Source organism: Toxotes jaculatrix, chromosome 4 (genome assembly GCF_017976425.1).
Source record: "Toxotes jaculatrix isolate fToxJac2 chromosome 4, fToxJac2.pri, whole genome shotgun sequence".
Taxonomy (NCBI): Eukaryota; Metazoa; Chordata; class Actinopteri; family Toxotidae; genus Toxotes; species Toxotes jaculatrix.
In genome coordinates, this window is record NC_054397.1 from 7,263,450 (window position 1) to 7,291,080 (window position 27,631).

The following is a 27,631-nucleotide window of genomic DNA, read 5'->3' on the forward strand; positions in this document are numbered from 1 at the left end:
GCTGTGGGCTAAAACCAACAGAATGGGAAGCAGTATGTTCAGTCCTTAGTTCATTTTGTGTTGGCTCGCTCTTTTGTTCTTGTGAGAGCTTCAAGTGAATGAAAACCCAGCAGATAAAGAATGTGGATTTTACTTTATGGCTTCTGTCCAGCTTGCTTGGTGATCACTCTTTGCTTTCTGTTTAACGGTCTTGACCTCTTTGCTTCATAGACATCTTTTTCTGAAAGTGAACATGCACACAGTTCACAGCATTAGAAAAGGTGATGCTTGTCTATGTTCATCCGATAGCAGAGGTGGTTTGGTACCTGGCTGGATGCAGACCGAAGCCAGGCTGAAGAGGGAGAAGATGACGAATGCAACGATGATGAAGGTCAGTTCAAAACCGGTGAATGGCAGTTCCATCTATGCAGCTATACAACACAAAGCACATCATTACAGGATGTAACATCTTCACATTCAGAGCGAGTGTAATGCATGACCCAGAAACTGACAAATACAGAAATCACCTTCTGTGATCTCACCATGTTTTTATTTTTGCAAAAATAGACTGGTGGTATAACTCTTTAAGGTACATACAAAGTATTTTATATGTTTGTAAAAGTGGACATTTCTTAATCTTTATATGTACATGACTTAAACTTTGGTTGATCACAGCCCCCTATGGGCGTATTTACATTTAAATCCGGGCATACTATATTCAAATACATCCATCCATCCATCCATACACACATACTTGTGCTGGTGTACATGTAGCCTGATAATCAGACTGAAGTGGCCTTTCCTTTTCACTTCATCCATTAACACTTAACCACTTAACAAATCTGAAAGAGGCTGCGAATCAGAGGCCTGGAACAAGGCTACAACACGTTTGATGTGGATAAAATCAGGACCTGACTTGTTTCAAATTCGTAGTGAAACTCTAAGTTATTGCTTGCTTAAATGCACATCGTCCATATTGTTCGTCAGCCTAAAAGCCACTGATTTGATTTTACATGCAGGAAAAGTAGTCTGAGAAAAGCAGCTTGAGATGCAGCAGCCTGTCACCTCCACCAGAGGGCTTTAAAACCTTGTTACTTGCAACTGCTAACTCTGTTTTTGGTTTAAAAGGACTCATGCTCCTCAGTCTATTTACAGTGCTCTTTGTGGTGCTGGGTTGTAGATGTTTACTGTATTAAAAATCAAAATTAACCTCTGTTCACAAATGTGCCAGTGCAGAATATGTTTTCCTTTTGTTTATGGGACATTTCAGTGCAGTTAATTCATTTCATTTCAACGCTAAACATTTGCGCAGTCTATGTAGTTTACATGGGCTTAGCAGTACCAGATGCTGCATTTATGTATTACAAAGTTGAGAGGAGCACAGGAGTGTCAGAGAATAACTGGGTGGAATTGGGGGCTCACATGAATAAAACAGTCAGCGCTGACATCAAAGAAGAAAGTAAAGACACAGAAGTTTTAGAGGAACTCATGTGTGGGGAACCTCAGCAGAGTTTCCCACACATGAGCTCTACAAGGTCTAACTAACTAATTTTTGGCCACACACTTGTCTGAGTTACATGCGCTGCAGTAACTGAGTGTGGACAAGAGGCCTCTCTGCCTGGATGTGAGGCATTTATGGAAAATCGGTAACTTATAGCATCTAGTGATAATCTGCATGTGAGGTGTTTATGGGACATCTGTAAATTGTAGCTGAATAACTGCATTAGTGTCTGCATGCATGTTGGTCACAGGCCACGTCACCCACTACAAGTAAATTCTCAACCTGTGGAAAACACTGTTCAGTGAATTAGTTTCGAACTTTCAGCACAGCGTTGTGATCAAATCTCATCTAGACTCGAAACTTCAACCAAAATTATGCTTTTTTAATGTTAAACATAAAATAGTAATAGTATGAATCCCAACAAAAAAATTCTGATGAACACATGTATAAAAACATGCTGATCTAGAGTAAAAGAATACTGAAATTATAAAGAGGCTAATTAAATGCATGATCCACTGGTTTTCACTTCTGTTCGAAATAATGCATCAACAGGTATCATTTATGTTGCACCATGCAGTTTTATATTATCGCTGAAAGGCTGAATGACTCATAATAGCCAAACACAGATGGCCTATGATTCACACTAATTTTTTTTTTTTTTTTTGCTGCTCTGGATCTGCTCATTCACATAAGCTCCGCCCTTTGATCTCTGACAAGGATGATTCAGACGTCTCATTCCTGCAGTATTATTTGAGAGCTCACACTAATCCTGTCAGTACACCTTTTATTTCTGACCTAGATTTTGAAAAATCTCTCTGGAGCTGTAGATTTATATCAGACATGACTTTCTTTTATACAAATTTCTAAAGCAAATCAAACCGTGAGATACAACAAGAAAAGTGGTCGGTACAAGGTTTTGGAACTTACCAGGAGGAGAATCGCAGCAGCTATTTTCAAATCTGGAGATCAAAAGGATTTGTGTGTATATTCACATGCAGACATGCTCTCAGAGAGGAAACATGATACTGTCTTGTCACAGTCTGTTGAACCAGGTGATTATTTATTGATTTTCCTCTTTTTTTTTTTGTTTAACAGTGTCCCTTCAAGGCCACTCCTTTGTGCCTCATCCTGGAAGCAAATAACACTGGATCCTATAACAAAGTACACACACACACACACGCACACACATTCACAGGTTACCATTTAGACTTTGTTCTGGTAACTGATAACACATTCATACACAAACACACACAGTCCCCAAGGCTTTGACTGACGTCCTCATGAGGTGGCAAACAGGAAGAGACAGTTCACTCTGGTCGCCAGAATTTTTTCAGTCTTTGTCATGAACCTCATCTTGAATCAAACGGTATGCTCCTCACTTTGTTGTGTTGCGTTAGTCTCTAAAGAAGAGGAAATATTAAGATGGTTAATTTGGTTTTCCATGACCAGATACACAATGTTACCACAGTGAAATAAGAAGAAAATTTTGATCAACATAAATACACTCTGTTTATGGCCAGTGAAATGAAGTGCAGGGAGGCCTAGCAGCCTTTCTTATAAACTCAACTGAAATTTTAAGAAAAATTGATTGACCAAATTGATCCCCAAAGATCCTTTTTTTCCCTGTAAAAATGAATAACAAATAATAACAATAAATAAAACTTAAATTTAAATTCTACTTGTTTTTCTTCAAGTCCCTGCCCCCAGTAAACCCGTCACTATTCCCATCTCGACAGCACCAAGTCGTGGCACAGGAGGCACAGTTGTCCCACTCCTGTTTCTCTCAAATATGCTGTAACTTCACTAAAAACACACTCAAGCAAAAAACTTTACTCAAAAATATCACAGTATAAACAAACTCCAGTATCTATGCGTTCTTTTGTAAAGACTGAGACCCCCTCTGACAGTCATTTTATCTTTATCATTTCAAGCTCTGTATGCCTTTGGAGATGCTGTTTAACTAACCTATGAATTAGCGTCTCCACCTTTAACTCCTATTCATCTTGAAAATAAACCACTCTTTCTTCATTTGCTCCTCCCCACTGCCATGCACTTTCCAGAACTGGTTGTACTGGGTGCTCCCCTTCATATCCGCTTAGTTTCAATCACCAAATTCCCAGTGCTGTTCCTCCCAGCTCTATAAGTTACGCTGGAATTGGGGTTGTACGGAGACACCCACAACACATTCTCAGTGCCTTTGCCTGTACTACATCCAGTCTTTTAAGAGCTGATTTGGCTGCTGTTCCATAACATAAACTACCATAATCCAGTCTTGACCTTATCACTGCTCTGTAAATCATTAACTGTATATCCTGACCAGCACCTCAGATACACCCTGACAGGGAACACATTACATTTATCACCTTTTCACACTTTCTACAGAAATGTCAAATTTGCTAATTACACTTGCCTGAGGTGTTTCATTATCAATACCTGTACCACCAGTAAGAGCATCAGCCCAAGTGTAACCTGTATTATCTGCTTCTTCAAAATAGCCCCTCTTTCCTTAACATGTCATATGCCTCCTTCACATCCAGAAATATCGCCACTGCTCCGTCTTAATTTGCCGTATCTTTCTTTATCCATGGCGTTCCTCCCTCTGCGAAAACCACTTTGTATTGGAGTAAACCAGCCCTCCCCCCACTGCTGTTCTTGACTCCGACCTATTTCATCAGCAATGTTTGTTTTAAAAGTTTGAATTTCCCACGTCCTCCATCCACAGACAACCTTCCTCCCTCATCCTTTGTGTTTCTTTGTCCCATGTCTACCACAAATACAAAGCACAGTGGTGATTGGCTATTTACTTGTGATGATCTGATAATGCTGTGGGAAGGATGTTAGGCCAGATGACAAGCAGTAACCTTTCAGAGAGAGAAGGGTGTGCATCAAAGCCAAAGGACCACCCATTTAATTGATTTATTTAATCAGCAGTCAGATCAGGTAAAATGATTCTGGCAACTGGAAAGTTTATGACTGTCAGATCCTACCATCAGCCACGTCGACAATACTTTGAACTGCGTTACTGGAAACTGTAGGATGTTCCAACTATTTAGCACAAAAGCAGAAATGGAATACTTTCAGTAAATATTATACACTCAGTTGTCAGATCAGACTGCTGCACCCTCAGTGCAAAAAAGAACGCTACCAGAGGTCCTTTGTCCCGACAGTAGTCAGACTGTATAACAACAGCGTCACATAAGATAAACCTTTAAGATAAGATAAACCTTTAATAGTCCCACGATAGGGAAATTGCACATAGGACTACTCACTGCTGCTGTTTCTTTTTTTTTTTTCCCATGCTCCCTTCTCATGTTCAATAAATATGAACAGTATTTTGGTGCAATAATAACAGTATTCTTAACAGTACAGGTTTTTTTCTTGTGCAATAGTAATACTCCTATTGGAGTTGTTAGTCTTTCTTTTTCATGATATTCATGATGTAGGACATAATTACACCACTGTGCATTTCATTTCTTTTTATGGTTATTCTGTATATTCTATTATTTTAGCTTTTTTTTTTTTTAGCTTATTTGTTACTTACTTTATATCTTTTTTTTTCTAGTTGCTTGTGGTTATTCTGTATATTCTATATTTAATTTTCTAAGCTTATTTGTTACTTACTTTATATTTCTCTAGTTTCTTGTGAAATGTCGTGTTGTTTATGCTGCTGTAACAACTAAATTTCTCTGTATTATCTTATCTATCTTATCTTATCTTATCTTATCAGTTTATTAGGTACTCCTAGCTAAATGTAATACGGTCTGATAGAACAGTCCTGCATTAAATTCTCCCTCCATGAAGGTTATAGTGTTCAGTCATTGTTGAAACTGTTTTAGAGAGGTGTTGATTCAACATTATCATTCTGGAGGCTGCAGTTTGTGGTTGTGTTGAATTGTATAATATACAGAGAGGTGTTTCTACTATTCACTCTGTCGGTCTAAACAGGGTGGACAAAATATTTGAAACAATATGTCACACTTTATTTTAGATCGATTTTAGAGGGCTGATAAAAAGTGCTGATGTGAAGTGTCATTAAGTTATGAGGAAAGATGAAAGAGCACTGTCATATAAAAGTGAGTTACATTTTTCACTGTAATAATTTCACTATAATTTTTGAGGCTGTAGTTTGTAGTACTGTAATTACATTAATGGATTTCGTGGGATATGTTTTGCACACAATTATCTTCAGTATATACCATACACTCTATTGTCGGTTTAATGGGTACACCTTGCTAAAACTAATGCAATTTAAGGCAAGTGGCCTGCAGGCTGTAGAATTATACAGCAGGTAAAATAAGTATTGAACACGTCACCGTTTTTCTCAGTAAATATATTTCTAAACGTGCTATTGACTGGAAATGTTCACCAGACATCTGTAACAACCCAAGTAATCCATACATACAAAGATAACAAAACAATTAAGTTCAGAAATTATGTTATGTGTAATTATACAGAGGGGTGTCTCCATGCCATTAATGACAAAGGTAGACATACAAATCACAGCCTCCATAATGACCATAAAGTTAAATCTCTTTATAACTTTTTCAACAAAAAAGGAACATTATAATCTTCTTCTGCAGTTGTTGTACTAGACTGCATTATTCTTTTTAACAGGTTTACCTAATAAACGGGAAACAGCACGTACAGTAGGCATCTGTGGATTTTTTTCCCCCACCCATTTAGAAGCTTATATGAAAATGGTGTTAGAGTTAGGGGTAAGTGATCATGTCATACAAAATCCATTGACATTATAAATTCAAAGTACAGTGTAAAAAACCCCACACACATATAATTCTAATAGTTTGCTTGTCAGTGCCTGTCACAAAGAGGACAAAGTGAGACATTTGTCTCAGTGTATGTGTCTGCAGCCGTACCATTCGAGTGAGCACGTTCCTCATTGAGCATCCCAGTGAGTGAGAAGAGGGCGAAAACCAGGAGTGAGAACATGATTATCAGCACCTCCAGCTCAGTGAATGGAGATCCCATCTACATATGCCCACTGCCACAGCTCTGTGTTGACAGTAAATGTTTCATCTGTAAAATCACCTGCTTTGCAACAAAGGTGACATCCCCTCCCACCACACACTGAATCAAAATTAGGATTAAACACTTACCCTGGTTATGTTATAGGAGCACCGAGAGGCTGACCAACACTCATTAGCTTCATGTCACATCACGCACAAACACACACACCTCTCTCTCTCTCTCTCTCTCTCTCTCTCTCTCTCTCTCTCTCTCTCTCTCTCTCTCTCTCTCTCTCTCTCTTTCTCACTCTATCTCTCTCTCTCTCACTGACTTCTACTTGTGCTAACACTTGCATGTGGTTCTGAAACTACTGTACTGTTGAAGTTAAAGCTCAGGTGGTTGTCTGCTGTTTTTCTTTTCTTTTTTATTTTTCGCGAGAAACCCTGTGGTTAGGTGGCTCTACTGGTGCAATGGAACAAAATCATTTGCCTTTTGAAACATCTTCATCTCTTGATTGAGTTTAAAGAGCACTAAAGCTTTGCAAACCATAGCTTTTGATGGAATAGTGCTTTTTTTTTTCTAGACCACGAAGCAAATATCTTCTGACTTCCCCATTTCCAATACGATGAAATGGTTGCAGCGATACATATGAGTGCTTGCGTGGTACACTCTGTGTGAAAAGGATGTGGGTATATGTATAACTGGGACACTTACTTGACCACTTCTCCTCTCAGTGGTGCTTGGTGAAAACAGGGGTTACTGCTGCTGCTGCTTCAAACAAGCTTTTGAATGTCATTTATCACCAGCATCCTGCAAAAGAATCACGGAATAAAGGCTTGCTGAAGATATTAGAGTAGTAGGAGGGGTTCATGGGGAAGTAGCCTGGGGAAGTGATCAACAATTAGGCAGAGTGGAGACGGAAGGTCAGTTTCAAAGCAAAGTTCAGGTGGATGAAACCACTATCACCCTCAGTTTAAATTGGTGTAACAGGGTGGGTAAACAGGGTAAAGTGTAGAGTAAAAGATCAGGGTGGAAATCTTTAGGCCTATAAACAGATTGTTCTGGATAATATGATTAACCTCTATGAGGCAGAAATATATTTGCAAAATATATATAAATGTAATTGCAAAACATTTCAGTAATGTCAATGCTGCCCAAAAATCAGTCAACCAACGGTTAAAAATGTATCGTGAAGTCTGTATGTGATACAATAAAACATAGTGTGACTTAACTGTCCACCGTGGTGGAACTTCTGCAAGTTTAAAAAACGCTTGATCTTTTCTGAATTTTTTTTTTTTTTTGTAAATCCCAGATTATCTCATGTGATAAAAGCAATGATGAGACAAAACTGACATCTCATTTTACTTCATTATTCAGTTTTACTTTGTCTTGGCTAGTTTCTGCTCAGAGATTATTTTTCCCTAATCAATCAGTAGCAATTGCTGCCATTTTTGTGTCAATTTTTGTGTTTTCTGTCTGTGGGCAGGTGTCGAGGGGGAACGGACCAGCAGAGGGTGCTGGAGAGGAAGATATCCTGGGCTGAAATCTGACAAGCAGAACCCCAGCGGACCAAATTCATGGTCCAAGGTGTCCTACTTGGCCCACCAAATCTCCACATATGGGGCAACAGTGATTCTCCAGCACATCCTCTGCAGCTGCCCAACAGCCTGGGGTAGGGCCTCTTTTGCTAGCCACACGAACAGATGCTGAAGACAGTTGCAGAGGCTATCTCCAAAAGTGTGGCCAACAACAAGCATGTCTGCGGCCAGAGGAGCATCACCTTTGTCAGGGCTGGCGAGCTGCCTCAGGCCCAGATCAGCAGACGATCTGCTCATCTCTGCGTCAGACTAGGAGCTGCAAGTCGACTTGGGGAGGTAGCTCAAGTTCCTGGAGCACATTGTGAGAATGTCATTGAGGACATATACGTGGTGCTATCATTAGCCTTTTCAAAGCAAGTGCTTGCAAAGAAGTACCAGAGGCTGGTGTAGCAGTGCTGGAGGAGAGGCTGGAAGGCGTGCTGTGAGCCCATTGAAGTGGGGTCAAGAGGCTTTGCTGGCTGCTCACTGTGCAAGGCCTACACTCTACTTGGCATCACTGGGGCTGGATAAAGGAAAGCCGTCAGGCCAAACATGGAGCCTGCAGAGAGAGCCTCCAAATGGTTTTGGATCCGGACGAGTGATCTGTGGGCTAATGCTGCTGGGACACAAGCCAGGGTCTGATCATCCCTGGCTGGGTCGCCTGTGCGAGGGTGTATGAGGTTAAAGATCTGAAACACCCCATGATCTCAGGAACATCACTATGTGTCCCAGCGCATCCTAGGATATATTTTTGAATGTGGAAACAGTTTGTGGTCCCGTGGATCATTTTGAACGGTTCCCTCAGAGTGGACAGTCTCTGTCCTCTGCACGTTTTTGGAGAAATTTTTATTTAATTTACTACCTAAGTTGTTCGCCTCTCTGTCTGCATCTGCCTTCTCACCTCAGTCAGCCCCTGCTCTTTAGTGACCACTTTAAGTCACCCATTTTCTAGTTATATCAATCATAATCCTCATGACCTGAGACTATTTGAAATAGGATTACACCCTCACCACACACACACACACACACACACACACACACACACACACACACACACACACACACACACACACACACACACACACACATTCTAGACACATGGCCGGTCAGACTGTGCCTTTATGCCTTCGACACAACAGAAGAAATAAGGTGGCTTAACATCTATCAACACATTGTTTCTCACCAGGGAGTCCCCGAACAATCAAGCAGTGTATGTGTGTGTGTGCGTGTGTGTGTATGTCTATGTGAGCGCTGTCCATGTGCACAAGTTGTGTAAGCTTATTAGCAGCACCACTGGTCAGAAGAGGAGATTGAGGTTAGTCTAAGCCCTAATCCTCGTGGACCGTATGTTTGTTACCCAGCAAGCACGACAAAATCCTGGCTCCGCCCCGCCAAGAAAGACACACAGACGCACACGCAGACACACATCACTACAACACACACTTTCCCTGCCTCCTTGTTTACTGCTCAGCTCCCCATCTCAACTCTTCCTGTCTCCGTCTCGCTCTCTCAGCAGGAGGCCAGAAGAAGAGGAGGAGGGGGAGGAGGTGGTGCGCACTGTTGAGTAGTTTCCCAGTCGTCATGACGACCTCACACCCCACCATCTCCGGAGCTGTCTTCCTGTTGCTACGGTGACCTGATCCTGTTCCATCTCTGCTCCTCTTGATGATCCGGATTGGGCTGATAAAGGAGAGCGACCCTAAAGCGCCGTCTCCTTTCTTTGAAAACAGCTTGTGGATGGGACGGCAAATCACACGCAGGGACAACGATCGGAGGACAGGAAGGCGCGGCGTGCTGGGAATGCTGTGGGAGTAACGCCGGATAGTTGCCTGGAAACAGCAGCATGCCAGTACAACAGATAACTGTGGTGCCAGCCAGGGACACAGCCAGCAACGGCAAGAGTGCCCCTCGCTCCAAAGACAAAAACGAGGTGAGTTTCTGACTCTCTTCTCAAACCTCTGTGGTGTAAAGTAAAATCTCTTTTTGCAGTTAAGGCTCAAAACTAATGTAAAGTTGGTCAGATAGCAGAGATTTAAGATTCCAAGAAATTTATGTGGTCAAGTTATCAAACTGGACAGAAGATAGAAGTCATATGAGTGGTCCTTGAGCACTGAGCTTGATGACTGTAGAGGAGCTTGTATATGTGTGTGTGTGTGTGTGTGTGTGTGTGTGTGCGCTCCCGTGTGTGTATGAGTGTGTGTGTGTGTGCGTGTCATCCTCCAGTCTCAGCTGACAGTCTTTTCAACTCTCTCCCTCAGCCACTCACAAGTACAGTATGGATGTACTCAGCAGCCTTTTATCACAGTTTGCTCACTTGGGGTTTGGAATGTTCCACTGCATTTTCTACAGAGCCTGGCATCACATCACATCATAAAAAAAAAAATCACGTCCCAGAACATCACAGAACTTTGTAGAACATCACATTGCATCATCTCACATCGCCTCATGTTATGTCACATGCATAAGGCTTTAAAGTGTTTTTCGCCAGGGACACCAGGGTGGATTGGACGTAAACAGAGTGCAGCACTAATAGCAGTGAGAGAACCAAGGTTATCGAGGCCATACATGAGCGAAAGAGTTGGGTTCTTTAACTGTGTCATTTACAAAGTTGTGCAAGTGGTCAAGTGACTGTTGTTCCTTATTTGTTATTGCTGCATTCATCAATAGTTTCACAAGGAATCTGCTTTTTAAGACATGAGAGCTTTAATGATTTCTTTGTAGTAAATACAGCCCTGTAAAAAAATGAACTTTGTCGAAATGAACAAAACATGCAAAGATCATGACATCTTAAAATAACTTGCCCCCTCCTTCAACCGTCACAGCAGTGTATAGTGTGTTTCCTGTTCATTTTATTTAACAAAGTAAAAGTCTCACCGAAATTAAAATTTCTTTTTCAAGAGAGACCTGGCCAATCTTTTGATTTAAACATCAACAATAAATACAAACCAGACAACATGAACAGGTGGTTCTCAAACTGGGGGGCAACCACTGCAGGGGTTGTGATTGACCAGGCGAAAAATGTAGCATGAAACTAAACTGAATGAATATTATTTATGTAGGGAAAACAAATAAACAAGAGCTTGCTGTTGCTGCCGTGCTGACCTGTTAATTTACTGAAATTCAACTTGGATCCTTTTTCATGAGTTGCTTGTTAATGATTGATAGAAGTTGCGTAGTGGAGGCGGGTCATGAACTTTTTTCAGTTTCTGAATGGGGGCAGACAGAAAAAGTCTGAGAATTTCCACACTAAGGCAACCTCTACATACATTACAAAATACCATGAATACCATCTTGTTGGGCATCCTAGTTTCTCAGAAGTTTGTGACCATATCAGCACAACTTTCTCAGTTTGAGTCTTGGCAGGGACCTTCATTAGATGCTATCTCTCCTCTCTGTCGTCTTATCACCCGACACCTCACACCTACAGCACAGGACTTACTTTTATTTTATCTTTATTTTTGTCTTTATTTGACAGCTGAATTCGAAAACGAACAGAAAATATTAGGCAGTAGCGGGACTATAACACAAGAAAGGACCCCAACGGGGATCAAACATGGTGGCTGCATGGTGCACATTAGTATACAGTAATGCACAGCTGTATCTAGGTAACACATTCCTGCCTGTTGATGGTTCTGTCATAATCTCTTCCTGCATCTCCCTTTACTATCAACTGTCAAATAATGGCATCTTTTTTTTCTGAGATGCCAAAAAAGTCTGCATTATTTTTTCTTTAGGCTACATGATTATATTTTCCAGTTGTTGATTTCCATACAGTATAAAAAGTAATAGGCTCGGAGGAAAAAAATACCTTTAACAGTCAAGAAACATTTGAGCTATGGCTAAAAGCTGTAAAGGTTCTACTGAATAAGCTGTATATGTTCTGATCGAAAGTAAATATCTACTGTCCACAACTCTGCTTTAAGTGTCGATTTCCATATTTTAAAATGCTATGGCTTGTGCTCTTAGAGGACCTGAAAACCTGAATCACCTACTGATTAGCTTCTTAACATCAGCAGAGTAGTGATAGAGTCTGACATAAACACCCTATAGTCTGCAAAAAGTTGGAGCAGTGCTGATCATTTCATTTTATTACATGCGATAATGTTTTTATGTGCTGTTCTCAGTGGCTTGAGGTGGGCGGAACTTTGTTGGAAAAAGGTGATGTCACATTATTTCTGTGGACCAATCAGGATAGAATAATAAAGAGTCAGAATCTGATGACAGTTGTTGGTTTGTTTGCTTATGTCTCCACGGAGATGCAACTGATTGTTGCTATCTGATCAAATCACAACAGCACAACCCTGATGAAGAACATTAGCTGAGTTTCTGGGTAAAAAAATTCCCTCATTTTAATCTGTTCTCATTTTAATTTTAATTGTAATCACAAATATTATACTTTGTAAACACGTTATGAAGAAATATTCAAGAATTTAAAGTTATTCAAAGCAGAGATTCTGTAAAACGTGTTGTAGCCGAATATAAACTGTTCAGCTGCAGCTACAAGGTTGGTTGTTTAAATGTGTCTGTAGGTGTTTTTTGATCTCAAGCCAAAGTACAGAACCAAAATATAGCCCTCAGTCCATGCTACATCACTTAATCCCGTCTGCAGAAACATGCACATGTCCACGCATAGACTCACCAAGGTCTCTGCTGTGCATCAGAGCCAGAGTGTCAGCAGAGGAAGAGAGGCTCAGGTAAGTGACAGTCGGATGTTTTCTCTGAAGTTGAGGCGTGTACTTGGCCACAATGGAACATAACCGTTTGTTTTACTACGATCTGCGGCTGCTCAGTTTGTGTGTAATCTTTCTTGCAAGTATTCTAGCTGGAAGTGCAGGCTGTTAGCTCAGGATGCCTTGGATGTTGATTTTTATTTTCATTTCTATAGTCTCTGTGTTTACTATGGATGAGCCAAACAATTGAGAAACCAATACAGTTTGATACAGATGCGCCTACTCTGCCGATGCTACAGACCAGAACACATAGTCAGCAATTATAGTACTTGCATCTGTGATATGTTGTGTCAGTCTGCTGTGTATTAACCCTGTCCTCCTACAAAACAATGATCTCATGTTCTCTCTCTCTTGCTGTTCTTCTCATTTTATGTACGTTGTTACTGTTTTAACAGTAGTTTTTAACACTGATATGATGTTGTCTTGGTTAGCTCAGACTATTTTACTCTTTCACACATAGCTCAAAATATTTTCTCAGGGAAGAGGCCTATACATACACAAACAATAACTTAATCACTGGACTACATAAACTGTTTTGTGATTTAACTTATATGCTAGTTGACCTGACTAATACCAACTTTAGACAACACAATATCGCACACATGGCTGACAAATGTATTGCAGAAAACGGATTAATTTATCTGAGTAACTATTAGGTGAATTTTTTTATTAGCTACATGACCTATCCAGAAGTCACTGGACAGTCTCTCAATTCGTAATATCATCATTTGCCTTGTTGGCTCTGTTGTACGATGACTTCTGAGCAAGTGCGCTTTCTGTGTCTATCCCTTTTGGTTTCTTGGCTTGCTTAAGATAGGTGCCTCTCCTTTTTCACATCTGGTACATATTGTGTCAAAGCTGACCAACTGACAAAGACCTGGCCAACAAACTGTGTTGTCTTGGCACCCGGGGACAGTAGTAAGACTGAATAGCAAGTTCAGCTGCTGCTGCTGCTGCTGCTGTTCAGCTCAAATCAAACATGGCAGTCTTAATGGAATGCTCCAAAATCTGGTAAAAATTGATATCACTTTAATCTCTTTGTTCAGTGGAGCGGCCCAGATGTTCTTGTCATGGTTTAGTACAAAGACTGGAAGCAGAGGGAAACATCTAGTCCTGCCCTGTCAAAGGCACCATCCAACAACAACTTCAAAATTGTCAAGTATAACAGTTTGCATGTGAACTTTGCAAGCCACTGCTCATATGCTTCTCCACACGCACATATGAACACAGCTTTAGTGACAGCAGTACACTGTCTGTATGTTCCCACAAATACAACTTTAGACTACTACAAAATCTCCTGCACATTTTATAATTTGAAGACACGTATTTGCTCATGATTTTCTAATTGTGAAAGGAAACGTTTGGAGCAGTGGTATGAAACACTGGTGTCTCACTTTTGTGGATGGCTTATCTGCTGTCATACATATATCAAAGTGATGTATTGTTATCTAATCATTTGTAACAAATTTCTCATTTGTCCTGTGAGGTAAGACCACCAAAACCTTAAACACATGCACCTGAGATCACAGGTACATGTGTCCATCCCTCCTAACACCCAGAGTGTTTGCTCTGACTCCACGCAAGACTACTGATTTAAACCTGGCTATCAGCAAATCCCTTGATCAGCTTAGATGATGCAGTCTTCTGCTTGTCGGTGTCTCTCTTATTTATTTCACTGATTTGCACAGACTGTACCCACAACTGTCTGTGTGTGGGCTGGTATGTGCAAGCTCTGTTTTGCTTTTTATATGTCAAGTATAAAAAAATATAAAGAAGTCACCCACATGAGAGATTCCAAACATCAACTTTAAACTCTGCAAACTGGTGTCTTTCCAAACAGTTGAGCCTGTGTATTGTGATCCAGGCCATCAGAACTATGGAGTATTTTAACAAATGTTATCGTAATTCAACAAATTACACGAAAATACCAAAACTAACAATGAACTGATCGCTCTAACACATACTGTCTGTGTAACTGAAATAAATTCTTGTCCTTAAACTGCTAAAATTACATCAGTGCGACACACTGTCACACTATGTGACATGTTTTTTTCACTTAGCCTTTAAAAAAAAGAAAAATCATATTTGAATTTGAGTAAGACCAAAAGAGCTTGATGCTGAGTGCCACAGAGAACTCATAAAGTATTGCGAGACAATTTGTTTTTGTTTTTTCTTTGGATTTGTTGACAAAAAACATAATGTAGAACATCACCAGCCTTATTGTATAATTTGCCTTTGATTCCTTGGCGTATACTGTGAAACATATCTTTTATTTTCATTTTATTTTATGCTTCACAAGTGAGTAAGTAAAGTTTATTTGTATAGTACCTTTCACAGATAAAAAATCAAAATACAACACAGTTGGATGGGTCGTGTGTGTATGTGTGTGTGCGTGCTAATTTTCACAGAGAGCACATATCCACATTAAAGGCAACAGAATAGCCTGGAGGTATGTGTCCAGTGTTTAGGACAAGATGTATTTAAAAAAAAAAAAACTTCTGGCTTCCACCAATATCAACTGTGTGGCTGGGGATGAAAGGCAGGTGAAAGCAGTGATAATAGTAATTGTAGTGTAGGAAACATTGATTTGAGAAGACAAGAATGAAGTTTTTTGACTAAGAGTTCTTTTTGGGATTGCTCTGGTTCGTCTGTGTTTTTACTTAATAAAACTGTAGTTCCTTACTACAGCTTTAGCAACTCACAACAACGTAAGTGTTAAGTGAGCATTCTCTGTTCAGACAATTGCCAAGAATTTCTTGATGTTTTGCCATGTCGATTATGCCATAGTAACATAACTTTAACATCTCAGGGGTGTATTGAGCCATTGTGGCCGAAGTTATAAATGATCAGGTAAAATAAGGCAAAATTGTGATAAATTACTTTTTTTTTGGATGATTTTTGAATCATTGTTATTAAGTACTTTATGTTGCCGAATTGCCACAAAACAGACGTCTGTTGACTTATTTTATTCAAGAACAGTTTCTCAATTGTTTTTTCAGAAAATGTACTATGTAAAATATAAAATGTAAAAATGTAAATGTACTACACACACATACACATATGAATGACCTGGTTTAAGAGTGTGTTGGTGGCTGGAAAATAACTATGGCGGTTTAACCACGTTAGTACTTATTTCTCAGTAACTCCCATACACCACTGTCTACTGGTAAATGAAACTTGTATAAGATGCTACAGGAAGTGAGTAAGGCCACATATGTCTGAGGGTTGAGTTCAAGGTCTGCCAGTTGAGTTCATACAATCAGTGCTCTAGGAAGTTCTAGAAAAAGTGCTTTAAGTTGACTTTAAATAGAGACACATTGCAGAGCAGCATCTTGTGCACTTAGCAGGACAACCAGGTAATAGGATTGGCTGGCTTTAGCAGGGGTCACAATGAAATAACAAGGACACGCATGACTCCTAACGTGGGATTTTAACCAGCCAACACAGGACCAAAGAATACTATAGAACACTGCAGTGATGTGAAAAGCTGCTTAGTTTAATTATAACATGTTTGCTTTTATTGCTCAGTCTAAGAATCTGCTTGTCCAATTATATATTTAGCTACTTTAACAACACGAAATGTAAGAAATGTATCCAGATTTCTCTCATTTCACTTAGTTTGGAAGTTCTTAGCAAGAGAACTTGCAATTGAAAATCCAAAATGAACAGTACCTTTGTACAGTTTCTAATGTGGAAATCTGTGGGCAGAATGTCACTGACAGCAGATTAGAGCTGATACAATCAGTCATTTAAGTGATTAGTTGATCCTAAAATGTTATAGAGGGTGAGATGAATGGTTCCTTTGCTTCTGTGCTGACCTGAGTGCAGTGAAATATCGTTTTCATTTGATATAATTTTTATATCTGGTTTGTGTGACAAATGATTTAAACACCTCAGGCATCACTGGTGCCACATGCCATTAAGGTATCGCATACTTCTATGTGTGTTCTCTAATGATTTTCTGTCTCTCCTTCTCACCGCAGGGAAGGAAGGCCCCAGGGCGCTCGGGGAGTCGATCCAGCAACATCTCCAAGGTAACCGCTGAATATCAGACAGCTTAAATGGCCAAATCCAAGGTCACAGTTCAATCCATGTATGGTAGCATCGTTTATCCAAGCAGAATCTGATGTGCAAGAATTTGCCAATTCAAGAGCTGTTACTAACCAATCAGTGTAAGGTTGCTTTAAGTATACACTGTTGTGTGACTCACAACGTATGAAATTAAGCTTTTAGCTCTAATAATTAATATTTTTTCCTAATAACTATGAATCAAATTACTTGTTGTAAGACAAAAGGGTACCTCAGAGTAACAAACCTACAGAATCATCACCTGTGAACTCGACAGGTCGCTTGAGCTTGAGTCTCACCAGTCCCTGTCCAGATTTTAGCAGCAGTAGGCAGCTGTTTTCAGCAGAAGAGCTCAGATAAACCTCAGAAAAAGACAACTGAAGTGAAAGATAAGGAGATAAGGAGAGAGAAGTGAGCGGATATACAGCTAAAAATAAATGCTAATGTTTCTCTGTATTTGAAAGACATGTCAGGACTGTAGGGCTGCGTATCTGACAGCTTGTTTTAGGGTTTTTTTCTGCCCTCAGGTGGTCGAAAAAAAATCTATTCATCCAGCTTTAGCACGTTTAAATTGTATCATATTTTCATCTTGTTCATTTGAGAGTGTGTAAAGATCTCAGTGATTGCTCGGTATAGAGCTAATTTGAACCTGTTGGTTGTTGCAGGCCAGCAACTCTACAACAGGACTAACTACAGCCTCAAGGACATCAATCACTCCGTCTTCTCAGGACATATGCAGGTAAAACAGTTGTCTCTTTATGCACTGTCCAACATTTTGGTGATCTGGACATAAAATGGAAGACCAAGAGAAAGTTATGATTCCTTTTCTATTCAGTGAGTTTCTGCAAATACAAACACCTCTCTCAAAGCCAGGCACCACAGCAGCCACAGTTGTCTATGTGATATTAACATGCAGAGTTTAAAGCTTCTTCTCCACTGAGTGGGAGAATGAATTAGTATGGTCTGCCGCACCCTGAGGGTATAACAAAATTAAAATGGATGCTGAAATCCAATGGTGCTGCCATAGTGCAATCAATGAGAGGAAGATGGCTGATTGCAGAAATGGGATCCTTCAGCTTATTATATCCAGGGGCGGTGTGGTTGTCACACTGACAGGCTCAGTCCTGGTGCTTCAAGGGTGAAAGGACACTGCAAAATGGATGCAACATGTGTGTGAGTGCTTGGACCTCCATGTGTCACTTACCATGTTCACGGTCTTTCAAAGGTCACCATTCCTTATCCTGACAATCAGACTAAACTGTCATGTCGTTTTCCCTTCATTATTCAATCTGACATTGTGTTCTTGTCAGCTGTTGTTATTTTGCCCCAACCAGTCAGTAGCAAGTGACATATTCATCCGCCAAGACCATTTTTAGTAAATACAGAAGCCATGACAGCAGTTGCTTCGAGCCGTCAACTTAATGCTTTTCACGCCGAAGAAATGTGATAATTTAAGAGCTGTTATTTCTGTAAGTCAGCTTACACCAGTCCGCACAGCTGCATCACTATCATCCACAGCTTTTGCTTTTTTTTTCTGCCACGTGATTATGACTTTTTAATACCACCGATAAATCTCTAATTGGCTCGGTTATTTTTCTAAACGGGGAAACAGCTGTCAAACAGACCTATATGAATCACTGAAAAAAAATCTGAGATGTGAACTTGATCCAGGAGTCTGAAACCAAGCTTGATATTATATTAAAATCTGTCAGCTCTGGAGAATATCGGCCAGTGGTTGATTCACCAGAATCACAAAAATATATTTTCTCACCTTAAGTGAGCTATCTAGCATTTTAGATAGTTTTAGTTCTATTTGCCCACAATTGGAGATATTTCTACTGTCACTCGTATTTGTAGACACAATATTATACAGGATAATTTAAGAAATGTTTAAAGAAATAGTCTGTATGAAATGTGTTTGCATTTAGGTCTGTATTTCCCAGTGTAATCAGGACAGAAATTCTGGGAAGAGATGTTTTTTATAGTGTAGGTTTTTTAAATCTGTTAGCTCTGCAGACAAAATTCCATTCACTTCCACTACACTGAGGTGAAGGCAGATACAAATATTTTAAAAGTAAGTCACTTGTTTGGGGTGAATTTGGGTGAACGGACACTTTAAGTGTATATAGTGAGGTTTCGTGCCATTTGTTTTGTTAATGTCCTCATATTCATGTCTTTTCCGTCTTGTTTCACCTTACTTTTCCACATCTACATCTGTGTGTGTGTGTCTGTGTGTTCAGCTCTGGCCATCTGACCCGTTTAGAGGAGGATGCTTCTGAATCACACAAACACAACAAGCACAAACACACGTCTGCAATGACAGTCGCCAGCACTGCTCTGGGCTCATCAGCTCAGGCCCAGAAGAAGCAAGTAAAGCGTCGTCACCGGCGCAAGAGGAGCAGCTGCACCGCCTTCGACTGCGTGGAAACCAACGGCAAACAGGAGCAAACTGACCGCAGCGACCGCAGCCTCAGCTCTGACCGCAGTGAGAGGGGGGAGAAGAGGGAGCAGTCTTTTAAGAACCGAAAGGAACTCCCACCTCGCCTCCGCTGCTCAGGTGCACCACAATCTGACTCCACCTCTGAGGAAGAGGCATGGCGTGAAGCCCGCAGCTGGAGCAAAGAGAAAGCCAGAAGAGCACGCCGCCGCAGTGGAAGCAGTCGTGAGAGGGATGGGCCGAACAGGGGTAAAGGACGTGAAGACAAAACAGATATCATGGAGCTGCAGTCAGTGGGCTCCGATGAAGGGAGGGAGAACCAGCCTCTGGTGGAGGACAGCGGAGGGCTTAAGAAGCGGCACAGCAGCCGGAGCTCGACAAAGAGGGATGGCCATGTTTCACAGAGGGAAGGCTCACAAAGCAGAGACAGGGAGAAGAGCTACAAGTCACGCAGCCCAGGAGGCAGCTCCTCACTGGCAGAGGATGGCGAGGAGCTCATTACCAAGAGATACCAGGAAAAGGGGTCAGGGGGTGGAGACATGTCAGTGCCCACACTACAGAAACACTGCGGTGTGAATGGAGGCACACCGAGGCCCTGCTCTGAAGACTCTGAGCTGGAGGTCTGCAGGTTAGTGGGTGTTTGTGTGCACACAGATCTATCGATATCAAGTTCAACTTCATAATCCCAAAAAATTACAGAGAAAGGGAAGGTAAAACAACAGAGACAATCCCTAACAGAACGGTAGCTGCAAATCAATTTTTACTTTACCTAATGAGTGTGTGTATAATTTGTGTGTGTGTGTGTGTGTGCGTGTGTGTGTGTGTGTAGGATCTGCCACTGTGAGGGGGATGACGAGTGCCCGTTGATAATGCCTTGTCGCTGCACAGGGAGCCTGAGTTTTGTCCACCAAGCTTGTCTCAACCAGTGGATCAAATCTTCAGACACTCGCTGCTGTGAACTGTGCAAGTTTGACTTTGTTATGGAGACAAAGCTCAAACCTTTACGCAAGGTATGCACACACGCATAAAACACAAATCTCTCATTTCTTTCTCTCCCTTCAACCCACTTTCCCTCATGACATCCAGCTTTAACTTGCCTCTCGTCCCCTCTCCATCTCCATCCCTCTGTCTTCCAGTGGGAGAAACTACACATGTCGAAGAGTGAGAGGAGAAAGATCTTCTGTTCAGTGTTGTTTCACCTGATAGCAATAGTGTGTATGTTGTGGTCAGTCTACATTCTGGTCAAGAGAACTGCTGAAGAGATCAGACTTGGGAAGAACGGTCAGTACTATCCCCACTCCCCCTCTCACATACCAGAGACAGGCAGAATGAAGTTTGATATCTGTAATCATTTTGTAGTAACTTTGAAGTGTTATGTGGAGTTTGTGAGTGTGCTTAAGGACAAACATGATAAACATTTGCAAATGTTATAATCTCCTTTAAGATGCAAGTTTCAAAGGTTTTATCTGTCACACTATGAAATGCATGAAATGTCAGTGAAATGCAGAATGGCATGTTCTTGACGTGCTAAAAATGTGTGCAAACAAGAATTAGAATAATGAATATCAAAGATAAAAACTCCATTATACAAAATTGAAAATGTACATATGTCACAGTTGTTTTGACATTAGTGTCAAAAACTCCACAGGGAAATTTAATCTTTTCATCTGCTCATCTCTACGCCTGTCTGACTCTGGTCATGTGGTTTCGAAGATAAATTTCCTGTGTAGTCAACCACTGAATTCATGTTTTCTAGAAATCTAGTAAAACTAGTTCTGAGTATGTGAGTGTATTTTACAGTAATCATTACATTAATCTCCTCGTTCATGAGCAGACTGTCCGTCTGCATTAGACATCTAGCTATACAGTAGATTTTTTCTATGAGGTTTTACACAACTTATATATTCTTGAAGAATTGCACATATATCCAAGTCAAATTAATTAGTAATTTTACCTTGTTTAACATTTGAATTAATCCAGAGACTTAAATCACACTATGCTGTCTCGCAATTAACAAAAGCTCATTTTAAACTTTGAAATAAATTAACTGCTACATCATTGACTTTAAAAACAAATTTAATCGATTTGTAGCTCTATTGTCTGTGATAATGTTCAGACCTGCAACCCATACAAAATATGTTTTTAGTGGCATTTAGATCAATTCCCTGCTTTTCAGGTCGTTATTGGTTGGACAATCTACTTGAAATTTGTTTGACATAAATCATCCACCAAAGGGAACACTAGCCCATGTTTTTATTTTAACCTTATATTTTTGTCACATGGTTCGGCAGTCGAGGACGGTATGTTTTGAAAATGCTGGTGAATTTGTGGAAATTCCAGTATTTAAAATATGCGGCGTAAAAACATTCAACTCAAGAGCAAGAGCTACCGTGTGGTATTGGAAAGTGAAATCTAGAAACTGTATCAAACGCAAATGCCACGAAAATGCTCATGTCTAGTAACGCATTTCAAGTTTGACAGATCACATGATGGTGGTTAATGAATAAAAGCCAGGGATTGGCTGGTCACAGTCTGAGGCACAAGTTAGCTTAGGTTTTATTTGACTTTGTCAAAATTTACATAGAACATTGTTAAAGTGAACATAGACCCCTCAGTGCTTTTGTATGTTGATTGTTGTGTTCAGTGATGGTGTGGTGTGCTGTGATCCTAGTGTATCGGCATTGTGATTCTCATGTTGCAGGACCTAATGTTAGAGGCTGATATCAGACACTGAGTGGCCAGTTTATTCGTTTTATAACACTCTTGCTCTGTTATGATGTTATGATTGTTCAGTTATTGTTGAAGCTGTTTTAGTTTATTTTGTGGTGCTGCTGAACTACACCACAAGATGTGGTTTTGTCATTGAGCTTGCCTTCGCTGACATAAATGGCATGGACAAAATAATAGAAACACCTGTGAGTGTAATATATAATACAGTTCAGCAGATGATCGTTGAATCAGCACCTCTCTAAAATAGTTTTTTTTAAAAAAAAAGAACATTATAACCTTAATGAAGGTGGGATTTATTGTATTAGATTGGGTGAATTTTAGTGAGATGTACCCAATAAACTGGCAACTCAATGTAGATACGGTAACACTCCATATATATTAATAAACATTAATATATATTTCTGGTATAACAAATAGCATAGAACAAATTTCTACCGAGATCACAGAAATAAAGAGAAATTACACTCGCTCTTGATTGCAGACGATTTATGGAGATTTTCTCTTCTGAAGTACTATTCGCCACAGGGTAAGCACAGCTCTGCACGCACCACCCATCGTGATCCATCACACGTCCTGCAGGTTGACTTACAGCATCTCTGTGCGTTTGTGTGTGTGCATCTTCAGGTGTGCTGGAGTGGCCCTTCTGGACCAAACTGATTGTGGTGGCCATAGGCTTCACAGGTGGCCTCATCTTCATGTATATTCAGTGTAAAGTGTACCTGCAGCTGTGGCGCCGCCTCAAGGCTTTCAACCGCATCATCACAGTGCAGAACTGCCCCGAGAAAGACCTGCACAACTCTCAGGCCCAGTCTGGTGCCCTCACCAATGGCAGGCATGAAACTGTGGAGGTCCCAGTCAGCCCGGCCCCCGCCCTGGCTCCAGAGGCACAGATGGACTCGGATATGTCAGTGGAGGCGGCGGTGGCGCCAGCACAGAACCCTGTCTGATTCTCCTCCTGCTCAGATATCCCATCCTTCAGTGATCACAGAAAACTGAAAGGCTGAAGCGCTGAAGTGAAGTGAATGTGCACAGAAGAATGGGGCAAGTCATAAAAGGGAGGTGAGGCGATATAATGGAAAATAAAGCCATCAGCAAGAAAAGCATGTAAAGACTGTCGTTACGTGGTATGTTGACACTATTTTATTTCTGTATGCACTTTCAAAAACTGCACTGACTTGGGTTAAAGGTGTAAAACCCAGTGGATGATATTAATCAAAGGTCTCAGTATGCTTCAAACAAACTTTGGACGACATCACATCTGAAGCCAAACGTGTCTACAGCTGTCCTGAAGGGCCGTGCTTGAAAGCCTGCTGGCGTGAAATGAAAACAACAGTGTACACCTTTGGACCATCTTTCATAGTGTGACGCTCATTTGTAAATACAAAAAGTGGCAGAAGTAGCTTTGTAAAAAGTGAAAGAGAGCACATTGGAGAGATGATCAAACTCTGCCTACTGTCTCGCCTTTGAGCACGCAGTTAGGATTAAAGCTGGAACTTGCTGATGCAGCCTCTCCCAAACATTATATTCAGATACTCTCAGAGGCACTCACGCAAGATCTTAAAGGTCATGGAACGGTTACCAAAAAGCAGTTTGTCTTAAAAAAGAAAGTGTTCACAGTTTTTCCATGCAGCTACGTTCATCAGACCACAACGTGGAAGATGTGACAGTTGTTGAAATGGAAGTAACGGTGCACAGTGTGGGACAGTCATCGTCATTTGTGGTGATGCGGTCGGTTTTATAAACGAGACACGGTGAAAATGAAAACAAAGTTGAGAGAGGTTCAAAGCCTGCACACACCTCCACACATCTAGTGTGGAGTTGGAAAGATTTTAGACACAAACAGTCCAACAAGGTGTTTGTTTGAAGCATACTGAGGCCTTAACTCTCCCTTTGGACAATCAGGTCATCAGACACCAAAGAGTCAGATATTATAAATAGAGAAAGAATTATTTAAACAGTATATTTAGATCAGTCTGATATCTAAAACTTTTAATGTTTTGAAAAGTCATTTACTGTCATAGGAACGTTTTGAGTATTTCTTAAATTAGCAAATCTCAAGTAGCCCAGTTGTTACATGACATTTCCTTCTGACAGTTTGCAGCTGTATGTGGTCCTCCTCTGCGAGGTCCGTTACTTATACATTAATGTAATTAGACCTTTCATGGTTGCCATTTGTCCATGTTTTACATTAGGTTATAACAGTGTTTGTCTCAATTTGAACTCACGCACTGTTTGAGTGACTGTTCGGTCAATCTGCTAAAGGCAACTGTTGTTTACACTTATCCACTTTTCTACAGGTTTAATTTGGTTTTTTACCAGTGTCACTGTCAAGTCACAGGAAATACAATTTTCTCTGTGTCTTACGTCCACCTCAACATTAGAGCACTCAACGTGTTTGTCAAAACATTTTTTCTATCTCTGATTGGATAAAATGGATTATTCAGGTTACATATAATGCATATTTGTTTGTGTATAATAAACAATGAATGTAGAACCCCTTAGAGGCTGGTGTTAAGTTACTGACCAATAGGAGGACTTTCATGGAAGGCAGACTGATAAAAATTGTGTTCTCCATCTCCACAGTTTTGGTGCCATCTTCTGGACAGTACTGGAGTAGCAGCATTATCTCACAGAAAACAGTTATTTGAAAAAAAGTCTTTGCCAGAGGCCGACTGGTGTTCAGCTGTCCTGAAAGGACAACTGACGCTTTAATACTAAGACACGGTCAAATATGAAGAGCCTCAGTTTGAGTCCGACATAAGAACCTTCTCATCCAAATCGTTGTCGTCACCCCCGTCATTGTCGTCACCCTCGTCATCGTCGTCTTCTGCCTCCTCTCCTTCATTTTTCGTGTCTAGAGCTTTTTTAGACACCTTTCGCAGTTTAATATTTGGGAGTTTCTTCAGATCTCCAGTCCACTCCCTGCAAAAACAGAGAATCAACCAGCGACGCCAAAGATCAGAAAGGAGGTTTATAAATTCTCGTATTCTGATCCGATGGTTAAAAACACATGATTATATTCTTTACACAAGGTAAAGTACTTTATCCAATCTATACAACATACCGCTAAGAAAGAGTATTATTAATCATGGAAGGAATTCCCCTCACTGGAAATGAACCAAGCCACTCTAAGTCCAGTGGAATTTACAATGGAAGTAGTTAGAATACGTATTATCTAACTATATAAGACCGAATAATCAAGTTAAAAGAAAAGGACATGTCTTATTCTCAGGCTGTAAAGACACTGAAGTGATGCAGTGATTGTTTTCCTAGGAACATGGTAACAGTAAAAGACTAATTTCATCTTCTACATGATCACATTCTGTCAAAAGTTGCATACGTTGAATAATTGTTTATATGTTGGACACTGACAGCAAAACAGTAAAGCCAGATGTTGTTAGTCCAATTCACTGACCTGAATGTTTTCAGATGCTTTCCATTGATGATGTCTGGGATCTCTAAGAGAAGACAACATAACATTGTTGCATAATCTCACAACGGTTGTGTGGGTATATATAAATGTGTGTGTGCATAAACTGTATATTTATACAGCAAGGACTCACCAAATCCGACGCCCTCATACTGTGCACGTTCCCGCTCGATGGTCTGTTTGATGACAGCCTCTCTGGCGCCATGGAGACGACCCTGACGACCTTTGATCCCGTTCATCAACTCAATCTGCTCTAGTTCAGAATCAAACCTTTGCAGGTACCTAAACATACACAAACACAGATACACACAAAACCAAGTTTTGTATAAAAAATAATAAAAAAAACAGGGTAATTGAGAAAATATCTGTAACTATCTTGTACAAAAATATGGGAATGATTTGCTTCTGTCATATGGTAATGATGAAGTAAGAAACCTAAATACAGTGAATGACTGACTGCTCCAAAACACATACAAATTTAAAAATGTGCACATTATTTGCAGGTACAAAATTCTCATGACCTCTCGATAATGTCGCAGGCATCTTTTCTGGTGTAAGATGTCTTTGCTGGATCCAACTGTTCCTGAAACCACAACAGCTTCTCACCTGTGAATAAAGAGAAGATGTTTGGTTTCATCATTATCATGGTCATTATAAGCACAAATCCTAAAACCTAATCCTTATTCCTCTTCCTGTCCTCATCAGTTTGTCCTATCCTTTCAATACACTAATATGTAAAATATAAAGTAGATGCTTAAAATAAAAGGATAAATGAAAAACCATCTTACCAATGCTGCTCAGACGTGTGGCTTTGTCATTTTTCTGCCTGCAGTATCAGAGAAAAAATGAAAATCATGAAAATCATTTTCGTTTAAAACGCTGTATGTTCAACCCAAACTTATGTACATGCCACAATTACTGTTTATTTTGTTTCCAATATTTTAAGTTCACAAATCAGAGCATCAACATTTTCAGAAAGGCTCATTTTGTCTGTTTGCTGCACGATTGTGAAGCTAGTTTCCGATTCGGCAGTTAAGGGGATGGTTAAAATAGATTTCCAGTTTTTTGCACCTCTTACTACTGTGAAAGGGTGTTGGACAAGACTAACGATGACTCAAGTCTAAATATCATGGTTTGTTATCTGGACCTTGTCTGATTTGGTCTAGATGTAAAAAAAAAAAATAATAATAATACAATATAAAATAATAATAATTAAATTAAAAAATCACTTTCTTGCTTTCATAAATAATTAACTATAATAATTACTGAGATTGTTAATTATTTATAATTATTGTTGTATTATCGTTAGTAGTAGTAGCACTACTAACTACTGGTAACACTACTAACACAGTAGTAAGCTTTTGAAATCTGTCACAAAACATTTTAAATGTAGTAGCTATTACAAATGCCACAGCAACTCCACAAAACACAATACAGAACCAACGGTTAAAAATAGTGGCATCATGTAACTAAAAGCTCACAGCAGAGAGCCACAGACATGTTCCACTATAAATGCTGTGTGTTATCTGCTGTGTTTTATTTCTTCTCCACGCACACCTTTCTTTCCGTTTCTGTCTGATTTCTTCTCGGGCCAGGTAAGCCGCTTTCCTGCTGTAAGGGTGAACGACTTTCTCCGACACTTTTCCTTTCTGAACCTTTGGCTGAAAAACAGATAAATTCACAGTCACAACTTTAATCTGGCTTTTTAAACAACTGCACTCGCGTTTACAATAAATTTAGCTAGCTACAATAGCCGTACTTAATTAGTAACGTTAATTGTTTAGAGTGCGGTACACATGATTTTTACCATTTTAACCGTTCAGAAAAACGCGTGGTGCTGCTCTGTTGACAACTGCACCGGAAGCCGTCTGGTCCGTCATCAAATTATATCCGGAAGCGTAGCGGGGAAAACAACAAGGTTCCTGTTTTCAGCGTGTTCAAATTCAAGATCATTAAACGTGTCACTTAAAAACCAATTTGTTATAAAATAGGAAGTTTTAACTAACACACACTAACACTATTACTCTGTAATAGTCATTAGTAATAAACTGTAAAAAAATGCTTTTAATATTAATAAAAGCTAACACTGTGTTCTCTCAGAACTTTGAGTGATTTATTAGGAAGCTCTTAAATCAAGGACAGAAGAGAAGTAGAGAATAAAACACAACATGGTGATTGTGCCCACTTGTGCTCTGAGATGATGATAATGATCAG

The 27,631-nt window shown here is 40.1% G+C and overlaps 2 protein-coding genes and 1 long non-coding RNA gene across 3 annotated transcripts; 1 reads left to right on the forward strand and 2 right to left on the reverse strand.

Annotated features, from left to right (window-relative positions):
* Positions 1–286: 286 nt before the first annotated feature.
* On the reverse strand, positions 287–6,680 carry LOC121181317. The gene is made up of 4 exons (XR_005894002.1): positions 6,595–6,680; positions 6,355–6,490; positions 2,408–2,880; positions 287–331 (listed from the first exon to the last, which is right to left on the reverse strand). It is a non-coding gene; the product is annotated as an uncharacterized LOC121181317 (long non-coding RNA).
* Positions 6,681–9,163: 2,483 nt separating this feature from the next.
* On the forward strand, positions 9,164–23,127 carry march1 (membrane-associated ring finger (C3HC4) 1). Its single transcript, XM_041037006.1, has 7 exons — positions 9,164–9,952; positions 16,736–16,786; positions 17,486–17,559; positions 19,061–19,885; positions 20,087–20,267; positions 20,394–20,538; positions 22,612–23,127. Exons 1-7 carry the CDS (start codon positions 9,866–9,868, stop codon positions 22,932–22,934), a joined length of 1,686 nt encoding a protein of 561 aa, XP_040892940.1. The 5' UTR covers positions 9,164–9,865; the 3' UTR covers positions 22,935–23,127.
* Positions 23,128–23,955: 828 nt separating this feature from the next.
* Positions 23,956–27,293, reverse strand: tma16 (translation machinery associated 16 homolog). The gene is made up of 7 exons (XM_041037007.1): positions 27,225–27,293; positions 26,975–27,078; positions 26,206–26,243; positions 25,939–26,023; positions 25,551–25,699; positions 25,403–25,445; positions 23,956–24,909 (listed from the first exon to the last, which is right to left on the reverse strand). The coding sequence occupies exons 1-7, from the start codon at positions 27,225–27,227 to the stop codon at positions 24,729–24,731; spliced, it is 603 nt and encodes a 200-aa protein (XP_040892941.1). The 5' UTR covers positions 27,228–27,293; the 3' UTR covers positions 23,956–24,728.
* Positions 27,294–27,631: the final 338 nt, after the last annotated feature.